General features: G+C 41.2%; 1 protein-coding gene across 1 annotated transcript in view; it reads right to left on the bottom strand.

The window, feature by feature from the left end:
* Positions 1-8,320: 8,320 nt before the first annotated feature.
* The window catches only part of LOC139016447 (cyclic AMP-responsive element-binding protein 5-like), a 236,228-nt gene continuing 223,460 nt past the window's right edge, over positions 8,321-21,088 (bottom strand). Inside the window, exon 6 of the mRNA XM_070424492.1 lies at positions 8,321-8,387. Coding sequence (XP_070280593.1) covers positions 8,366-8,387 — 22 coding nt within the window. The 3' untranslated portion in view covers positions 8,321-8,365. The remainder of the gene's footprint in view (positions 8,388-21,088) is intronic.

The following is a 21,088-nucleotide window of genomic DNA, read 5'->3' as shown; positions in this document are numbered from 1 at the left end:
TGAACACAGCAGGCTGCTATAGACTGATGGAAAGAATACATGCACACCGTATAAAAATGCACACATTATTTCCATATTAGTAAACTTCTATTGTTTTGACTTGTATTGATCTGTACCTCCAGGCTTTTTAGATGGCTCATGGGATATATGTGGAATTAAAAATGAACTTTGGACAATGACCTCACATTATCTACATATTTCCTCATGCCATGATCTTTGTATACAAGTATGAAATGAGCTTATATTGTTTTTGGATAAACTGTCATCTTCACTTAGCCTGCATGAATGATGACAGAAAATATTTCCAATGGCAGAAATACATTAGCCCCTAGAATCTCAAGCTCAGATATATGGTTAATGGAGAGATACACTTAAAAATCACCTATTAAAAGGCAGTCAACTTAAGCACTTTTCAAATTATGCGCCAAATGGTCTTAAAAATGGCTTACTTTCTACCCACACAGCAGAGAACATTCAGAAAGACATGAGGATGGAAGGGGACAGCAGGAGAACTGATAGAGAAAGCGAGATGATTGGATAAAGGAGCTGTGGTTCATATGTATGATGGAATACTATTCAGCCATAAGAAAAGATGAAATACTGCCATTTGCTTCAACATGGATGAATCTTGAGCATATCATGCTAAGCAAAATAAGTCAGATGAAAAAAGTCAAGAATCATTTGATTTCACTCATATGTGGGATCTAAAACTAAAAGCAACAAATCCAAACAAGACAAACGAACAAAAATTCATATACACAGAAATAGTATGGTGGTTACCAGAGGGAAGGGGGTGGGGCAGTAGTAAGCGGTAAAGGAAGTCAAATACATGATGACAGAAAAAGATTTGACTGGGTGGTGATCACACAATGCAATATACAGATGATGTATTATAGAACTGGATACTACTTGAAACCTCTGTAATTTTATTAACTAATGTCACCCCCAATAAATTTAATAAAAAATATTTCAAAGGAAAAAAAAAGAAAGCAAGAAAAAATGCCCCAGGGAGCTGGACTCCACCTTGTACCTAATGCATGGGTCCCCAGAGCAGCCCTGAACTTCCAGCGAAGGGGTAGATCTTTATGCCCAGCACAGGAAGCAGCAGACTCTAGGAGCAGGTGAGGTTACAGCACAATGACAAATGCTTTATTTCTGTTCTAGGAGCTGGGCTTGTGGTTACAGCCAAACCATCCCCAAACATCCCTCATGTGAGGATTCTGTGCTGCAGATAAAGTGCCATAATGGTATTTCTTTATATGTTGAAATAATTTATTTTTTAAAACATTTTTAATGTTTTTATTGATTTCAGATAGGAGAGAAACAACAATTGGCTGCCTCTAGCATGCCCCCTACTGGGGATTAAGTCCACAACCCAGATATGTGCCTTGAGGAGGAATTGAACTGGCAACCTCCTGGAGAATGGGACGACATTCAACCAACTGAGCCACACTGCATGGGCTTGAAATAATTTCTGATTTTCAGAAGAGTTGCAAAGATAGTGCAGAGCCATCCCATACACCCATCACTGAGCTTCCCCTAATGTTCACATCTTAATTCATTTGGGCACATTTATCAAAACTAAGAAACTGACATTGGTGGAATACTATTAACCAAACTACACCCTTCATCAGTTTTTTTCACTGATTTCTCTTCTTTTCCAGGATACTGCCATAATAGGGCTTTTATAATTTGGCTAGAGGCCCAGTGTATGAAAATTCATGCACTGGAGTGGGGGGTTCCTCACCCTGGCCTGCCCCCTCTCACAGTCCGGGAGCCCTCAAGGGCAGGAGGTGACCAGGCAATCAGGGGAAGGTGACGCCCCATCATACCTCTACTGCTGCCACTGCCGGCAGCTCAAGCCTCGGCTGGCCCTGGTTACCTGAGCCTCGGGCGGCCCTAGGCAACTGGGCAGCCGTCATCCCAGGCTTACCTGTACGTTGGGCCAGCCCTGGGCGGCTGGCGCTGAGGGGATTGGGGGACTCCGAAGGCAGGTGTGTGGAGTGGGCAGGCCTGCCAGGGGGCGGGCCCAGCCTTGCCGCATGCCTGCCAACCTGGCAAGGCTGAGGTGACTGGGTGTCGCCATCTTGTGGCTGTGGGTGCTGCCATCTTTGAGGGTGTGGCAGTCAATTAGCATAGTCCCTCCTTATTGGCTGTGGGTGCCGCCATCTTTGAGGGTGGGACAGTCAATTAGCATATTCCCTCCTTATTGGCTGTGGGTGCTGACATCTTTGCGACAACGTGAGGGTCAATTAGCATATTCCCTTTTTATTAGATAGATTCCCTTGACCAAAACCAAGGTCTCGATAGCTAATCTAAGTAAATGTTCTTCAGTTATTTGGTTGCATCCTATATTTTTAGAATCATCTATCACTATTCACCAACATGTACCCTATACGGTTTGGCTAGAACCAAACTGGCATGTTTGCTTTCTCCCAATATATCCCGATCTGTCCTACATTTACAACTTTGCTCACCCTGTTCCCTCTCCTTGTAATATCTGCCAGGACTCATGGTTCTATGCTTTCTTTCAGGCTCAGATCAAGTGCTTTGTACTCCATGAAAGTGTTCCTAGTTCCTCAAGTCAGACGTGTTCTTTCTTGCCCAAGAATCTTTGTTGTACAGTAACTGGTGCTTTTCTTGTGTGGCACACTGGGAAGGGTACCACCAGATGGGCATCAGATCAGGGAAGGCTGGATGGGCAAGGCCTGGGCAGCTGAGGAGCAGTAAGAAAAAAGGCCCTGACCCCCCCAACCCCCGCCACACACACACACACACACACACACTCAAAAGTGAGGTAATAGGAGTCCCTGGATGTAGTGAATTTGAAAAGAAACTTCACACTCTCCTCTAATGGTAAAACCCAATGCTTGAGGCATCACAACATAATTTGATTCTGATACTGACCGAAATCCTATCATAAAAATATAAAAAGAGCATATTATGTCTTGCCTATAACATTAGAATAAAACCTGTTTTCACCCAAACTCTGTTCAGAGGAAAACCTAACTCTTTGTATACTTTTTTATTTTTATTTTTGTTTCTCCCTGCTTCTTTCCTTACTATATCAGAGATTATAATAAGCACTTTTTCTTTTGTAGGCACACTTTAGGGGAAAACATATTTGTATCACTGCTATAGCCATTGTTTGTTCTTTTATAATTATATGTTCATATTTATATAATTACAATAGAATTTTATATAGCTAAGGGTAGATATAGAAAGGATTACTAAAAAAGATATAAAATTTGACTTCCAGAGATGTTCTCAAAACCCAGATAATGGAAAGGACTGTATGACGTGACCCCTCATATTGGAATGCAGAACACTGATTTTTTTCCTGCAAATGAAAAGATGTGACATGCTTTTTATTAATTCTCCTATCTTTTAGCATTCAGTTAGTGAAGAAATTGAATAAAAACTGAGATCAGTATAAAGTGAGACCATACATTATACCTAGGAAGGGAAACTTCATAAATTTTCTTTACATATCCTCACAATAAATTCTGACACAAGTAGAGTTTAATAAAGATTAAAATGTGAACAACAAAACAAAAAATGATATAACCTGACAAGAGAGAACTTTATGAAAAAGTTTGATTTCTGTATGTGACTATGCAATATTCAAGGCTGGGGGAGTTATGCAGGAAGACTTATGATTAGCAGTGTGACTAAAAGGCAGGCATGCAGTTTTTAAACTTTCAATTATCGTATACTCTGTAACTGTTTTTCTTTTTAAAGGCAAAGCAAAAGTTGAGAAAAATCTATTAATAAGAGCTCAATATTCACCACTTGTAGGCTTTTCAAAGTCTAATGCATCCCTCAAATAAAAATATAAATGTGGACTGATTTCAAGTCCATTGAAGAGATATTTGTTTTTGTTTCCTGGCTTTGTCATATTAGGGAGACAGGCTGGGTATAACTTCAAAAACAATTGTATGGGGAAATGTTTATTTTATTTGCAAACTTAGAAGTATTTTACCAGTTTACAAATAAACAGAACAATTTTTTCTCTTATGTGACACTGAGGGTATTTTTATTAACTATTTCATCTTTTTTTTTCTTTAATCATCCAATGAGATTTACTTAGAAAATAACTCCAGTCCCAAAGAAAATATTTAGGCAGATTTATTCATATCCTTGATTTAATAGGAATAGAAGCAGTCTAAGCATATCTCATTGAAGAAAGGAAATAGGCCCACAGTTCCTTTTGCATAACAAAAAGTGTTTTTTACTCCAAAAAAATTTCCATATCTTTAGGAATTTTAGCACTCTCGTAACAGCAGCTTCTAGAAAGGGGCACCATAGCACTTTAATTGCCAACAACAAAATTTGATGGTAGTTTCAAGCAGTTAGGTGTTTATAAGAACACACACTAAGGACTAATATCTTTTTAAAAAATATATATATTTTTAAAATATATTTTATTGATTTTTTACAGAGAGGAAGGGAGAGGGACAGAGAGTCAGAAACATCGATGAGAAAGAAACATCGATCAGCTGCCTCCTGCACACTCCCTACTGGGGATGTGCCCGCAACCAAGGTACATGCCCTTGACTGGAATCGAACCTGGGACCCCTCGGTCCGCAGGCCGACGCTCTATCCACTGAGCCAAACCCATCAGGGCAGGACTAGTATCCTTGATGGCTCTGGCCAGCACTGCAGGGCCTACTCTGGGACCATGCATCTAACAGCATCTTGATGGGCTGTGCCCATCTTCTGGATTTGTTTAGAGTGGTTTATTCAGGAGCAAGTCAGAACTTTCTATAGGATCCCAAGAGCATCAACCCTTGTTTCACTCTTCATATTAAAGCAGATCCACAAATCTTGTCACTGATGACCCAACCCAAGCAAAACGTATGATAACCAAGCCCCAGTACAGTCCAAAACTTTGGGGGCATCGTGTGAGTTTCTTGAAATGGGATTGGGCCTGCAACTGATCATTACTCTCCGGTTTCTGCTGCTCCCTTCCTTTTTTCCCTTTCTTTGGTCCATCCCTCTCCTAACCAACTTTTATTTTAAAATTAATTTTTTTTTTTTTTATAGCAAATAAAATTTGGACTGCTTCTCAAAAAAAGCTGCACCTGCATATATAAAGAACCCGTTAACACCAGGAAGGGAAAGTGATTTGGGATTGACTCAAGGCAGGGTACTACCCAGTGAATCATCGCTGACACCTCCAGGGTTTCTGTGGAGGTCTCCCATAAGAACACGACCTAGCCCAGCCCTGTTCAGCTTATGAGAACTTAGCTGAAGGTGGTATGGCCGCCAGCCATATTACTCATTGGGGATATTGAGTCATATACATTTATAAGGGGTGGGCACAGAACATTAAATATCCCTGAGGTGTTTTGTAGCTTGAATGATGCTGCTGAGCCAGTGATGGAGCTCAATTTCTAATTCTGAGTATAATGTGCAAGTTTCATCTTCACAGCATGCATTTCTTGTTTATTACCTAATGTTTTGGCAATCGCTCCTTGTAACATTCACACATTTCCAAATAATAATCTTTATTTTTTTTTTGAGAGATGAAAATTAAAAAAAAAAAGCAAAAAGTAGATTTCCTTGGACAGTTTAGACCATTTGACCCATCCTGGGTAGAATGACATTTATATGGGATTTTGTATATGTTTAATGTGTAAAAAATACTTTGTTCTTCCTTGTGCTTTAGACTTGCCTCTTAATTTTACTTGGGTAGGTTATCCTCAGAAGTTAGATTATGCCCACAGTAACATGTGTGAGATTCTACCAGACATTTCTGTCTTACTTTCCATTCAAGTAGAACACAATCTTGGAATAATTATTTTGCAAGGAGAGGAATGGATCTTCTATTTGTTATCTCAACCATTACTTCTTCCTTCCTTCAGAGAGGAAGGAAGAGGAAGAGAGAAAGAAACATCACTGATGAGAGAGAATCATTGATTGATGCTTCGTGCATGCCCCCCACTGGAGACGGAGCTGCAACTGTGGCATGTGTCCTGACCGGGAATTGAACTGCGACCTCCTGGTTCACAGGTTGATGCTCAACCACTGAACCATACTGACCAGGCTCAACCACTACTCTTAAGGCATTGATTCAAGCCATTTCTCCACCGCCCCTAAATCCTTCCCAAATTTCTCTTTCTTACAAAAAAAAATATTAATAGATCTTGTTTGTCTGTTTCCCTGCCCTTTTTGTCCCCTCCCCCCCACCTTCTTTATAAAGTTCCTAAATACATTCTTTTAAGTTTCATTTAAACTGGGGCATTTGGTAAGTTAATAGTTATAGCATGCTCACAGCTGTGGGAAAAGTGACATAAAAAATAACCAGCTCAGAAAAATGGCCCATGCACAACATCTTTGAGTTTTTATGTTTTATTAGCAATTTGGACTCATTACTGTTTGGGGGAGGAAGGAAGGGAGGTTGATGTTTCTGCAAGTTGTTTCTTTAATGTATTAAGCAGAGCTTTCCAATCAGCTTTAATGTAACTCTGCCCAGTCCTTTCAGCTGGGCTCCAGAAGATCCAGGAAGTGTTGCCCATTGGCCCCCATTCACCTCCACCCCGCTACCCCCACCCTGATACCGCCTCACTTCTCCCCCTTTTCCTTCACTGAAAGTCATTATCCAGCAGTAGAGGTCAAGCTGAGTATTTCAGGAAGCTTCCATAGAAAAATGAGGTAACCTCTTTTTCTCAACACAATATGCTCTCTGATCTTTCCTAGCTTTTGTCTTCTTCTTAGTCTTTGGGGCAAAGGCAAGATGACCATGTGTAGCTACCCCAGTGTCACTGCAGTTCTGAAATATGGCAGCCAGGAAGAACTGGATAATATTTAATGGCCGGAGATCATAGACTTCCTTGACATAATGCTTAGCCAGGTCTGTCTTTCTTTCATAACTCTCATTATTTGTATATGTTCAATGATTTCTGCAGAGGATATACTATCCCTAACACTCCCCTTTCCTTTCCTTTCTGCTCTTCTATGGTACTCATTGCCCCACCCCCAACCCAGCTGAAAGGGCTGTCCATTTTGCTATGGAAAAGCATTGATGTAGACTGAGAGAGTTCTGTTGCTAATCTCTTATGCCTCTTGGTCAATCTTTAGAATACAAAAACAAGCTGCATGCTGAAATAGCCTTCAGTGGCAAGCCTCAAGAAAATCAGCCATTATCACATTTGAGAAAATGTTAAATACACAGGCATCATGTTTTCCAACTCAGTTGCTACTCTTTCCCTAGGAACACAGGAAGGAGGATGATGGAAAAACAGCAGGCACAAGAGGCATCAGAAGCGTAAAATAGGAAAATTCATCTACTTAAATCCTCACCCTCAGAGGAAAGAAAAAGGAAGGAAGGGAAGGAGGAGAGAGGAAGGGAAAAGGAAGGAAAAAATTGTTTTTCATCTTTCCATAGACAAAAATTATTTTTAAAGTCCTATAAGGAATTTACACTGGAAAAGATTTGGAATCTGAAACATCAAATCATACTTGAAGCGCTGAAGTAGCTAAATGCTCCTTGATTTGATACAGAGCTGGGAGAGAAGAATGCTGGTTCCACCTCTATCCAGAGGATGCCTGGCTGAGCTTGTTTGTCATGACCAGGTCAATAACCCTCAGGAAAAAAGATACCGGGAGCTAAGTAAGCAGAAAAGTCCTGTGTGGTGGCTTTCTATGGTAGTACAGCTCTTAATTGAGGTCCCGGGACCAGCAGCATCAGGATGGCCTGGGAACTTGTTAGAAATGCAAATTCTTGGGCCCCACTCCAGACCTGCAAATCAGACTCTTTGAGGGCGGGGCCCAGGAATCTGTGTAATTGTCTTCTGGGTCATTCTTCTGCAGGCTAAGTGTGAGAAACACTGTAAATACTCTTCCCCCAAAAGATTTAAGCCTGCACGTGGGGAGGAAGAGCAATTACCAAGCTTTCATTCAATGAAATAGCAATAGTGTAAAATACAAGAAAGAATACAAGACAAGGTGTAGAAGAACACATTTATTAGGAGCAAGTGAGAGAAGAGGGTAGAATAAGTGAACACACATAAACAGAGAAGATTAGAATCCTTAAGTTTCTAGAAGAAACATAAATATCAGAAATATGTAGGGAGAGAAATTAAATCATCGTTTGACAACAGGCTTGCAGTCTCTGATGCCTCCATCTTGAAACCAGAAATGGTTCCTACTGGAAAATATAGACATGGAATCTTAACCCAGAGACGGACGGTCCCATCTGGCCTTAGAGACTCCTTTGAGCCTCACACACAGGGCAGAGAGATTCCTGCACATAATAATATAGCCACTATACTGACACATATAAGATGTGGATTTTAGTAACAGAGGAAATTGTGACCTTTCAACTACACGATGCCTTCACTTATATCTTCCTCTGCAGCAGTCATGAGTATAACATAGTAAACCTGAAAGGTAAGCAAAATAGGCAGATTATGGCTAACTCATAAAGCAGAGACTTTCCCATCCTGCCATTATCCTCCCAAGAGAAACAGAAGCAAAACCTGTCCGGGGTGGAAAGCTCCAGAGAAGCTTTTCAGCACATCTCACAGCATATTCATTGGTCAGCTCATCGGGGCTGGTATGTGAGTGTAAGTGTGAGTGTGTTTGTGTGTGTTGTGTGTGTGTGTGTGTGTGGAAGGGTCATCACTTGAAGGTAAGTGTTTAAATCAAACTTCAGAGAGAGATGACAAGTCAACTTTATGGTTTGGCCCCCAAAGACTTACTGTGGGGAGCAAAATCAACAACCCGGCGCTGCACAGGTTTCTGCAGGCCAAATGTAACCACCGCCGTTTCCTGCCGGGCAAGCACGAGAGCGCACTGAACCCAAATGGTGTTTGGACCTCCTCTCTGCAGAGTAAAACATGGAGCTTCGGAGCTGTGGTGAAGCCACCCAGCGTTGGGAACTCAGGAGGTCACTGCCTCAGAAAAGCCCAGGCCCTTGGGCATCTTGTCAAATCAAGTTAATTTTTTTTCCCACTTTTTCAATCAAGGTTGGGGGCTGACCTGGAGCCATAAGATACCATTTCTGTTCACTAGGCCATCAGATGAATGACCCAGCTCTTCTTCTACATTCCTTAGGTGATCAGGAGGTCTGTGCAGCTGGAAGGGCAGCATACTTTCCTGCTGTTCACAAAGGGGAAACCACATTGTCCCCTGGGGGCTGGCACGCACACAGCTAATATGAAACACACTCAACGGAAATGGATCCAAACAAGGAACTGCTTCCCTATTGCACGATGCTTCTGCCCAAGTACAGCATGTCTGTTTCCTTCCCACCTGGTGTGTGTGCCTATTGTTACAGGAAAAGCAGTGGTCATTTACAATGTTTACAATTTGTCCGCAGCTTTCATATTAAATCTTCCCCTTTAAAATAATACATTAGATTTCAAAATCTGTGTAAATGCAAGGGAAGGTAGGGATGCAAGCGGGATCCCCACTGCAAGGGCAGGCGAATGCATGTGCCTTCAGGCTAAAGTAAGAATGAATTTGAAAAGTCAGTCACTGTTGTCACTTAAGAGAAAAACAAAATTCAGAAAATACCAGAGCTTTCACGACTTTTGTGAATCTGATTCAATACAGGGAGTTTTGCTTATGAAGTTTTGTCTCTCCAAATCTAGCAAGTAATTTATGCTGGCGGATGTGCAAACAGCCAAGAGAAAAGAGAGAGTCAAGAAAAGTTTGCTTTCATGCAGAAAGAGAGAGAAGCAGTTTCCAAGAATACGGGTTCCATGGAAGCCAGGGGGTAGAGAGGATGGATGGGGAGACCAAAGAGAATATTTATGGGAAAATCTTTATCCCCATCCAATATACTGATTCAAGAAACACTGAGTATTCAGCAAAAGTGATACCCATAAGTCACACATAATTATGATATAACTAGAGGCCTGGTGCACGAAAGACGGGATCCCTCAGCCCGGCCTGCGCCCTCTCATAGTCTGGGACCCCTCGGGGGATGTCCAACTGCCGGTTTAGGTCTGGTCCCCAGGGAGCGGGCCTAAGCAAGCAGTCGGACGGACGTCCCTCTCGCAGTCCAAGACCCCTCTCTCCTTACTGCCCGCCTGCTCGCTGCTCTTTACTGCTCGGCTCACTGCTCCTTAGTGCTGCCATGGAGGGGGAAGAGGCTCCCGCCACTGCCGCTGTGCTCGCCAGCCTGGCTTCTGGCTGAGTGGCGCTCCTCCTGTGGGAGTGCACTGACCACCAGGGGAGGGGGGGGGGGGGGGGGCAGCTCCTGTGTTGAGTGTCTGCCCCCTGGTGGTCAGTGCGCATCATAGTGACTGGTCGTTCTGGTTATTCCACTGTAACGGTCGCTTAGGCTTTTATTATATAGATAAATGCTATGGGAGCATGGTATGATATGTCTGAAGGGCCAATGGGAATGAGAGTCAATGAGGAAAATACCAGAAGCAAGAGACAATAAGAGCCCTAACCGGTTTGGCTCAATGGATAGAGTGTCAGCCTGTGGACTGAAGGGTCCCAGGTTTGATTCTGGTCAAGGGCATGTACCTTGGTTGCAGGCACATCCCCAGTGGGGAGTGTGCAGGAGGCAGCTGATTGATGTTTCTCTCTCATTGATGTTTCTAACTCTCTATCCCTCTCCCTTCCTCTCTGTAAAAAATCAATAAAATATATATTTTAAAAAAGAGACAATAAGATTCTTGATTAAAAAAAGAAAAAAGGCCATGTTTTCATCTTCCACACTCTAACCCCCCTTTCTCCATCCCCCAGGTTCAGCCTAGAGCAAAGGCTCAACTGCTGCTCAGTGAATGAGTATTGAAAGGCATTCTCACAGAGAAAACAGCACTGAAGAAGACAAGGAGTTGCCAAAATGGTTGGCATGTTCAAGGCCTGGCAAACAATGGAGAATGGCCAAGGGCAAGGTTTATGGGGAGATAAAAAGGAGGGAAAGTAAGCTGAGGTCAGACTATGAAAAAAAGCTTTGTAGGCAGTGCCAAGAAGGATGGTTTTTTCCCCTCTGGAATCCAGAACTTACCAGAGTGTGCAGGGGAGAACATGAGTTCCACAGAATATTAATTGAAGAATAAGAATGGGAAGAAGAGAAGGGGGGAAGGAGAGGAGGAAACATGATTCTATATTTAAATACATTTAAGAAACATTAGGTTAAATAAGTTACCCATGAATTTTACTGTCAAGATTTCTTAGTCTTTAATAAAATAATATTTTATATGCAAACCAGTGTAGGCAATACCAGATGGTGGAATTTATGACTAGTTTGTAATTATGTATTTGTTTGAGTGGTTATTTATCTCTACTTCCCCAACTAGATTATCAGTTTCAACAGGATAAGGACTAACTTTGTTTTTGCTCACCATTATATCTCCTGTGAATAATAGAATGTCTACCACACAGTAGACATTGTTAAATAAATTGTTTTAAAAAATTGTTAAATGAATAAATGATAGTTTGGCTGGGTATGGAATTTTAGGTTCAAAATAATTTTCCCTCAGGTTTTTTTTTTTTTTTTTTTTTTTAAGAAAAGCTGTTAAACCTCCCACCCCCCTCAGTAATTAGTGTTGCTAAAGAGAAGTTCGAGGCCATTCTAAATCCTATTCTTTTATTGGTAACCAGGACTTATTTTTCTTCTTCCTAAAACATAAAATTGTCTCTTAATTTTTATAGATAAGCTATAAGCCTTATCTATGTTATAATAGCTATGTTATTCTATGCATAATACATTTTTGGTATTATCATGAGAACAAAAAACACCATTGATAGAGGAGAAGGAAGAGTCCCAATAATGTCAACTCATTAGCATGCAGTTCTTTAATGAGTTTTGTTCCAAGGCCACCCTTATTCTCTGGAATTGCTGACTTGAAGTTTAGAGCCTGGCTGAGGGACCTGGGATGCTATTTCCTCTACTTTTGCTCCTCTGTCCTGATCATATCTCCTAGAAAATCCTCAACATTTCTGATTTAATTATAGTACCCTTTGTCATTTCCCAGTATTGTTATAGTTTTATGTGTATATATATATATATATATATATATATATATTCTTATTTCAAGGGGAGATAGGTATATGCACTTGGTTTGCTATCTTGAACAACTGTATTTGTATTGTACTTTTGTGTTTTATTCTTCTTTCCTTTTCTTGTATTTTGTATTTTAAACTCATCACTTATTAGATATCAAAATCAGATATGAAATTTAATTCAATTTACCCTAGTCTATATTGAAATAGATTTCCTGTGTGAGTAAATTAAAGGGCAGCTTAAAGACTAAAAATAATTGCAAAATATGTTGTCACAAAATGATATGTATTTATCTAACCTGGTTTCTACCTCCTCTGTCAAAGGATACCCTGGGATTAACAATAAGATGTGCTCATGAATGCAGGCGTGCTTTAGGTGCAAGTCCTATCTGGCTGCAGGACAGTGCTGCAGCATATTGCAAGAATAATTAAAAAGCTTCAGAAATGCGTTTAGGAAAAGTGTTCTGCATGCGACCCTTTAAACTCCCTCCTTAGTGGAAGAAGTGCCTGGTTTTCTCTTTTGGAGGCCCATTTGCCTTTCTTGCTTACATGTCCAACTTCCTATCGGGCTTTTTAATCTGAACACCATTTCCATCTCCTGATGTGCCACAGGAACTGATTCCAGCTGCTGAGGGGACTTTCCAGATACAAAATAATTGCCTGCAAAGGCTTTGCTCATGCGTGCCTAATAAACAGGAAAAATCCCATCCGCCCAGTACACTTATGGAATAGGTTGTTGAAAACACTGACTCCCTTGCACAGTTGTGAAAGGAATGAGTCAGTAGGTCAGTGTTCAGAGGCAGAATACCAATAAAATGTTCACTCTCATTTTGGAGACCCCTCAACATGAAGACTTATTATAAATTATGACACCTATATCATATTTACTGCATATAGTATATGCATAGTTAGTGCATATTTATACTTAAAAATTAGAGACCTGGCCAATTGAGGGACTATTGAGAAAGCATTCATTTATTGTAGATAATCTATAGCATATCTTTGTGCTGTTCTTATTTTTCCTATAACAGGAGGCTCCTATCTCTACCATGTTTGTCTCCAGTTGCGAAGCAGCTGTCAGCCCTTTTCTTTCCCCCCTCCCCACACTAGAGACTCAACATGGCCTTCCCATCACCCCTTGCTTTAATCAGCTCCGAGCCTGAGAAAGCCAGGCTGTGTCCCCCTGGGAACACCATGAACGGCTGGTGGGCCACTTGGCCAGACCTCAGCGAGCTGTCTATTTGATAGTGTCTCTCACGTTTCTGTGTGCATGAGTGCAAACGTGCTTTATTCAAGGATGCCTGAGCTCCCAGTGCAGCTGCAAGAACTGGCTTCTCTTGCAATGAAGAGAACTGCGGTATGAACAGAACAGAAACTCTTGCCTCCTCCACCAGTGCTAAGCATCTCTCTCCTGTGTGAAACTCCAAATAAAAGTTAATCTAACAAAAGAAGCCACTGAAACAAAACAGACACTTGAATCAGACCATGGGCAGAGCTTGTAGAGAGAAGCTTTTGTTTTGACCATAATTCTTTGACCATGTTTCTTCCTGGATTCATGCAACCACTTATGGAGTAGATTGTTGAAAACACTGATACTGGAGTAGATTCTGAAATAAATTTTACTGTTTGACTTTGGAAATTCTACCCTTATTCTTTGGAAAACAATAGTCAGGGGCATTCATGGGAGAAACAGCTCTAGAAAGCAATTAAAAACTCATCCTATCATTTGTCTGGAGCCATCATTATCCCTTCTGTGCAAGTCATGCTCCACCCTTATCAGTGCATTTATTCATATTGCATGCTCTGCATTAAGTAGGACAAAGGTGTGGCATAAATGATGCTCATGGTCCCTAATATATTGTTTACACAAGAGTAACCTAAAATAGACTATAATGTGCCTGCTCAGTAAACAGGCAAGAAATGGTACCAGCAGCTCATCATTTTGTTCAATCAGTGCTCTCTGTGTGCAAACAAAGAGATTTATCCATACAATAAAGCAAGGAAAACATCCTTCAGAATACTTCTATGAATGAGTTTATGACTGCACTCTAATGAGCCGTGCTGGCATATATCTAAGCAGCTGGCTTAGGATAGCTGATTGGTTCCACCACTTTACAAAGGAGACACAACGACTAGAATAGAGAGCTTTGGAGCAATTTTTTTAAAGTGTAGGCTAAGGGGTGGGGTGGGGGTGGGAGGGTGAGGAGTAGAATTGCAGAGACGAAGGGGACTAAGGATCACGCAGCTGTAATGCCGCCACTGAGGGCTGTCACAGCAGGCTCTGGCTTGTTCCTGGATTCCTCCTGACCTGACAGGTTATATTTGGAAACCAATTGTCCAGAGACATCTCCATGGAACTTCGAATTGGTCACCCACTTCTCCAATATATGGCACAAAACACTGTTTAAACCACATTCACCATTCACCTAAGACCCTTGGTAAGTATGGCAGGTGTGGGGAATGGGCTTGGTGCCTCGCAGATGGGACAGGTGTGCTTTCAGAGGGATTATGTGTGCTTGGGATCATGTCTGCATGAAAATGTATTTTATGCACCCCATGATTCTGAATTCTCTAGAAAATCTCCTTTCCCCCAGTTTTTGTTCCCTTCACAATAATCTCATGTTGTCTGTGAGCTGGCTGTCTTACAATCCTTTAAAAAAAAAGGAGGATACTGAAAGAGGAGTTAAAATCACCCTATAATACAAGTGAACAAAGTCAGAAAATTGGTGTGTGATGATGAAGGAGAAAGGTCATACAAATAAATTGCCCTGGAATAAATGGCAATACCTTCCCTCTGGGGACCCTTAGGGTGAGTGAAAGTGCTGACTGAGCAGAGATGTACTTTCTTAGAAAGGTCTCCTCTGTTCTTCCCTCCCCAGCCTCTCTTCCAGGGAGAGAAGGTCAGGGGCTGGTACTGACAACCTTTGAAGGTATTTGTAGTGAAAATCCCAATTGCTTGATTGGGACATTGATATTCCCCATTTAATATTTTGGATCCAGAATTGGGATCATTTATACACCATGCTGCTCTGAAAATCATCTGATTTTAACTCAGAATATTGCCTTTCTTATAGCAAAGGAAGAAATTGTTAAATGGAAATAAATGAGAGTGATTTAATTTTAGTTGTTCATAAGAATCAAGAGCCCCAATCATACTGCCATATTGATTCTGGAAATGAGGAATGCTATGCCATACACCACCCTGGGTCTCTAAACCATTTGCAATCTACCCCTGGTGACCCTATTCCCTAAAGGTACAAAACAAAGTACTACAGCGAAGGCAAATGAATTATCCAGAGTCACACGGCATCTCAGTAGCAGAATGAAGAAGAAAACTGCATGGACGGCCCCCACCCATGGCCCCCACCAGCCCTGATGCTGCCGTGCTAGTGCTTCATAATATATTTATAAGCACTCCACAATATGTAGTAAATCATTATATATTGATTTAAACAGTGCCATTTGCAAGCCTCAAAGCGCTTTACTGTATTACATACATAAAGGAATTAAATCACTTCGCCAGCGACTGACAAGCAGGCAGCAGTTAGAAGCCCAGGCTATTAGATGTGTCAGCAAAACTCCACAGCAGGCTGAGAGCTAGAAGAGAAGTGAGTCGCATCGACTCCTGTAAGCAGCAAGCCTTGGCTAATGGCCGAGCAAATATATTTTTAACTGTTTGGGTAGAAAGAGAATCTTTTATTTGCATGAATCAGTGTTTTCATCAGAGGTCTGTTGTGTCTGAAAGTCACAGGTGTCATGTATATCGGCTACTGAAAATGAAAGACAGCTTTAAACAATGCAGGAAAGGCCAGTAAATGGGAAAAATAGGTTCCACAAGTGACAGGCGCATGTTAGTTTCATCTTTGAGCCAAAAGAAATTCATATGGTCAGGGCTTGAGATTTTAAAACTCACTCTAAAGGTTTGGTGAGCTACAGCTAGTTGTAACAGCTTTGTGAGAGCTAACTGTTAAATATTCAGGAATCCTGGAAGCAAGTTCTTAAATTGTTGGTAAGTTGAAATGGACCACGGTAGGAGCAAGAAAATTGGTAAACCTGTGACTCAGGACTTTCCTATAGGATGCTAGTTCGCCAGCACACCGCAGCTTCTAAGCAGCTGTTGGGGGCTGGAGTGTGAGCTAGAATCTAATTTTTCTGCATTCTGAAAAGAGTCTTTTGAACAGCCTACGGATTCATTCCCAGATAGTTATTGTGGGAAAACATCTCTGGACCTGCCTGGCAAATAATGTGAGGCGATGTTTATCACGTTCTCCTAGGTGAGTGGGGAAACTCGCATTTTCCCAAAGTGCAAATCAGACCAGGAAATGGCTATCATGGAAATAGCTGCTTCTAAAGAAGTAAAATAAATGTATAATGAATGTTTTCACCTATGTTCAGTCAGGCTAAATAAAACACTGCTTGGCTTCACACTGGAAATCCGAAAGGGCATGCCATGTCAACACACTGACAAGTTACAGAATTACTTCTGTCTCCCCCCAAATCACTGGCACCTCAAAATCCCATCATGCCCGAGTGCCTCAAAGGGGAAAATGGCCCATGTTTACAGACGTGAAAATACCCAGTTCGACTTTTCAAATATATGGATGGCTCTTCCAATTTCAGACTTGTTGTTAAAGTACCTTCACATCTTTTGCTTAAAAGAAATATTTTCTATGCGATGTTAACATTTTGCATGGAAATCATCCAACATAATTACTCTAACCCCTGCCAAATCAAACACATTGGGTTACTTATTTTCCCATTTTAGTTACTTTCAAGTTTTAGTTCCTAATTTTAGTCACACTCATGTCTGGGGGTATAGAGAGCTCAATGCTGTACCAAGTCTCATTAAAGAAGATTTTCATCAGTAGAAGAAACAAGTTTGAATTGAGAAATTTTATCACCATAATTTTTACTCTTTGGGCATGTGTGCAGAGGTAGCTAAACAGCAGTCATCTTTTACTGAATCAGGTTTTCCCTGTACTTCCACGACAGCCGAAAAGGAAACTACATCTTTGGGTAGCATCATTGGAATCCATTATGATCATCCCATTAGTATCAGGCACCTAAGCCTAAGAGTTCATTCCTAGATGGATGTGGATGTAGGGATAATTATTGAGCATCCAATCTGTGTACAAGGCACCTTGCATGTATTCTCTCTAACCCTTATGACATTACTGCAAGATATTATTATTCCTATTTTATAGATGAAGAAACTAAGGCTCAAAGAAAAGGAAGTACAGGAGACACAACAACTGTAGCTAGGCCTGTTTCTACTATATCACTATCTCAATATAGTGCTATCTTAAGTAGATCACAGAATAATACTCTCCCTTCTGTAATTCCTTTCTATAGTCACGTGTCTGACATTAATAAAATTAGGATCCCTTAGAGGTTAGGTTACTAGAATAAATTTCTTTAAAACCATAATGTGAAAACATCTCCATTATAACAATTTAAAAATGGGAGCTTTCATGTTAGGAAGAAAATTATGAAATGCTATCCTGTTATTCTGTTAATAACCACTGTTAAGATTGGAGATGTCATTATTTAAAGCATTAGATATGAGAAATTAATTTAAAATTTGAAATATGGTATGCTCTTCATTTACCTTTAAGATAAACTTGTTTAATAATTATTTGGGGAGCAGATTACTCCACAGCCAAAGTACATAATTTGCTTACTTTTACCAACTTGCATAACAATAATGTCAATATCTTTCACTTCTAACCACAAAAAGCAAGTAGGTCAAATTTTATTTATTCTGTTTTACAAATGAGAAATTGAGGCTTAGACAGGTAGAAAGGAACAGAGCCAGAACTGGAACTCAGCTCTTAGGATTCCCATGTAGTCCTTCCTTTATCCCACCACCCAGAACAGTGAATTATAAAAGTTTGAAAGAGTGAAAGCACAAGAGACAGGTGTAGCACTCTGATAAAGGAATAACAAATTCCAGGTCAAAAAGTGACCAACACAGCTCATACTGCAAACAGCATGTTGAATAGGTAAGTTTTGATGGGGAAAGTTCAGCAAAATCTTAGGTCTGGCACAGGTTGGTACTCAGTGCCTGGTGGATGAAAGAAGAGCTGGAAAAGTTGAAACAGAAATAAGAAGGTCCAGAAGTCTTTCTGAACCTTTGTTGCAAGTTCACTTAAGGCTTATTCTCTACACTTGTCCCTTGGTAACCTTGGAGGATTGGTTCCAGGACCTCCCAGGAGACCAAAATCCCCAATGCTCAAGTCCTTTATATAAAACTAGAGGCATGGTACATGAAATTTGTAAACGAGTGTGGTCCCAAGGTCTGGCTGGCGATTGAAGCGTGAGCATCTGGCATGGAAAGGCAGGTCCTAGCTGACCTCCGGGCCCTGGGCAGTACCTGGGCCCCTGAGCCCCACGCGCCCCCCTCCACCTGAGTCATGGCATTGGAGTCCCCACCTGAGATGTGATGAGTGAAGCCGGATGCCGCCAGCTGGGGCGCAGCGTGGGCCCCTGGGCCGCCCAGTGGCGCCTCACTGAAGCCAGACGGGCAGTGCGCTCTTTCCCAGCCAGCCTCACAGACCAAGCAGCCTGCACGAACCCACGGGACCCTACCGGCCCCTGAGGCTCACCTGGCTCACTCACCCGAAAGAACCCTGGCATCCCTGGGGAGGATATAGGGAGAGTGAGAGTGAGTTCGGTGAACACCCTGCATTCTCACTGCACTTCCATCCCCATCACCCCCACCTCCAGGTAGCCAGCAAGAGGTGGCAGCGCATCACCGATGCCCGCCATGTTCCGTGCCGCCCCCTGGTGGTCAGCGCATCTCATAGCAAGCAGTTGAAACTCCCAGTCTTCTGGTTGAACTCCTGGTTGAACGACTGCCCCAGGGGACAATTTGCATATTAAGCTTTTATTATATAGGATGGTGCAGTATTTGCATAGAACCTATGCACATCGTCCTATACACTTTAAATGATCTCTAGGTTACTTATAATACTCAATACAATGTGAATGTCCTCTCTGGGAAACACTTTTTCTTTGGCTTTGCCCATTCTTCCAAGAATGTAGTTACTATCTGTTGTGTCATTTTAAGCATAATTTACCCCACATTCTAAAATGACGACAACAGTAGTATTCTTCTACATTGACCTTTAGTCACTACTGTGATGCTCAATAAAATTTACCTGGCCCCCATGCTAAAGTATATTTGTTAAAACATATGTTTGTTTTACAGGTTAATTTGCCAGGAAGTGCAAACTTGCTTTTCCTTTTAATTGAAAAAAAGAAAACCAACCACACAAAAAAATAAACAAATAGTAAAAGCAAAGTCACGTGCTCCAGCAATAAGCTGCCTTTCTATTCCCATTCTCCCTTTACCACCACTACCAACTCTGGATTGCTGCCACTAGTGAAAATAACCTGTAAAGGGGTTCTGTTCCCATTCAGAGTGGTTCTTGACTTTTCTAGACCACAGACCCCTGCCATCTTTATGTAAACCAAATAAACATATCAAAAAACTTCGGTACTAAATATGCCAGCACCCAGTAATCAAAGATGAGTAAATATTTTCTATGTTTAAAAAAAGATAATGAAATTTGGGATCTAACGAGCCATCTGCTACCAACGGTGTTAATCATCTAGGTAATTGTATACTTAATTTGGAAAATAATTGGTGATATTCTATTCTCCGTTATTAAGAAACATCTGTTCCATAAATTTCTGATTTATTTTGTATTGTTGAACGAAATAGCCTACTAATAATCTTAACACTAATTTCCTAGAGAAAAAAAATGCTAGGCTGATGCTTCTGGAGCTTGGTGTTTTGATGTTCTAGCTTTCTGTTTGAAGGAGTTGAGGCTACCTGGATCACCACGATTCAAACAGCACAACTGGGGCCTGGCAGGAGCAATCAGTCCAGGCAGCTGAATGATGTGCAAATGGAAATGGCCACACAATTGATTTGACCAAGGCAATCAATACTGCTTATGAAGACAGCAACACACAGCAAATCAGCTGGGCTGTGTCCCACTCTGTAGCTACAAGTAGATACAATTTACAAAGAAAGTGTACGACAGAGAACCAGAACCAGCTGCAGAGAATCTGGGCTTCTAGGTGTATGTGAAATGCCCAAGTCAACACCTGGCTCAGAGAAGGTATTTAGCAAATGTTGCGTTTTCTCCCCACTTGGTTCTGGTCATAGAATTATTTAAGTATTTAATTAGATTATGCATTTTCAGTATCAACACAACAGCCATAGGCAGATACTGGGGGCTATTGGTATGAACACAACTCAACTGGTGGAAGCAGATGTAAATGGAGCCAAAGAAAGCTAATTACTGGCTTTGCACTTTGTAGGATATGGCCATCAGCATGTTTCAAAAGGGAGTGGTCAGATGGCTTTCCATAGAGAGCTTCTTCTATTACATTTTACTGTTCTTAATATTTCTCGTTTTCTAGTAATTAGCTGATAATTTATGATGGTATTATAATTCTGATTTTTCATATGAGGCAATAATGTAAAGGTAAATAATGTGTTCCAAAAACTCTTCTTTCTTCCCTCCCTCCCCTCTTTCTGCCCTTTCTATTCTTTCATTCATTCATTTAATCATTCATGCATTCAATAACTTTTTTTTTTAAATATATATTTTATTGATTTTTTTACAGAGAGGAAGGGAGAGGGATAGAGAGTTAGAAACATCACTGAGAGAGAAATATCGATCAGCTGCCTCCTGCACACCTCCTACCGGGGATGTGCCCGCAACCAAGGTACATGCCCTTGACCGGAATCGAACCTGGGACCTTTCAGTCTGCAGGCCGACGCTCTCTCCACTGAGCCAAACCAGTTAGGGCTCAATAACTTTTTATCACCTTCTATTTTAAGGCACTACAGAGGATATAAGAGATAAGACATAGTCTACTTTCCAACAAGATTATAGTTCAGTGGAAGGATGGTGAAAAAGTTTCAAATGAAAAGGCAAAACTACTCTCTCTGATGCTGAGCCAAAAACATCCCAAGTGGGTCGAATACCTTCTGGTGGCTCAGAGGATAAGACTCGCTTTGTGGCATCTCCAAGGTCAGGAATTAGCAAACTTTTTCTGTCAAGTGACATCTTTGCCAGCATATGGCCATATGGTCTCTATT

The sequence above is a fragment of the Myotis yumanensis genome, unplaced genomic scaffold (genome assembly GCF_028538775.1).
Source record: "Myotis yumanensis isolate MYYU_CA2020_CCGP unplaced genomic scaffold, mMyoYum1.0.hap1 SCAF_9, whole genome shotgun sequence".
Classification (NCBI taxonomy): Eukaryota; Metazoa; Chordata; class Mammalia; order Chiroptera; family Vespertilionidae; genus Myotis; species Myotis yumanensis.
Note: the sequence above shows the minus strand (reverse complement) of the source record. Positions and strands in the feature narration are given on the sequence as shown.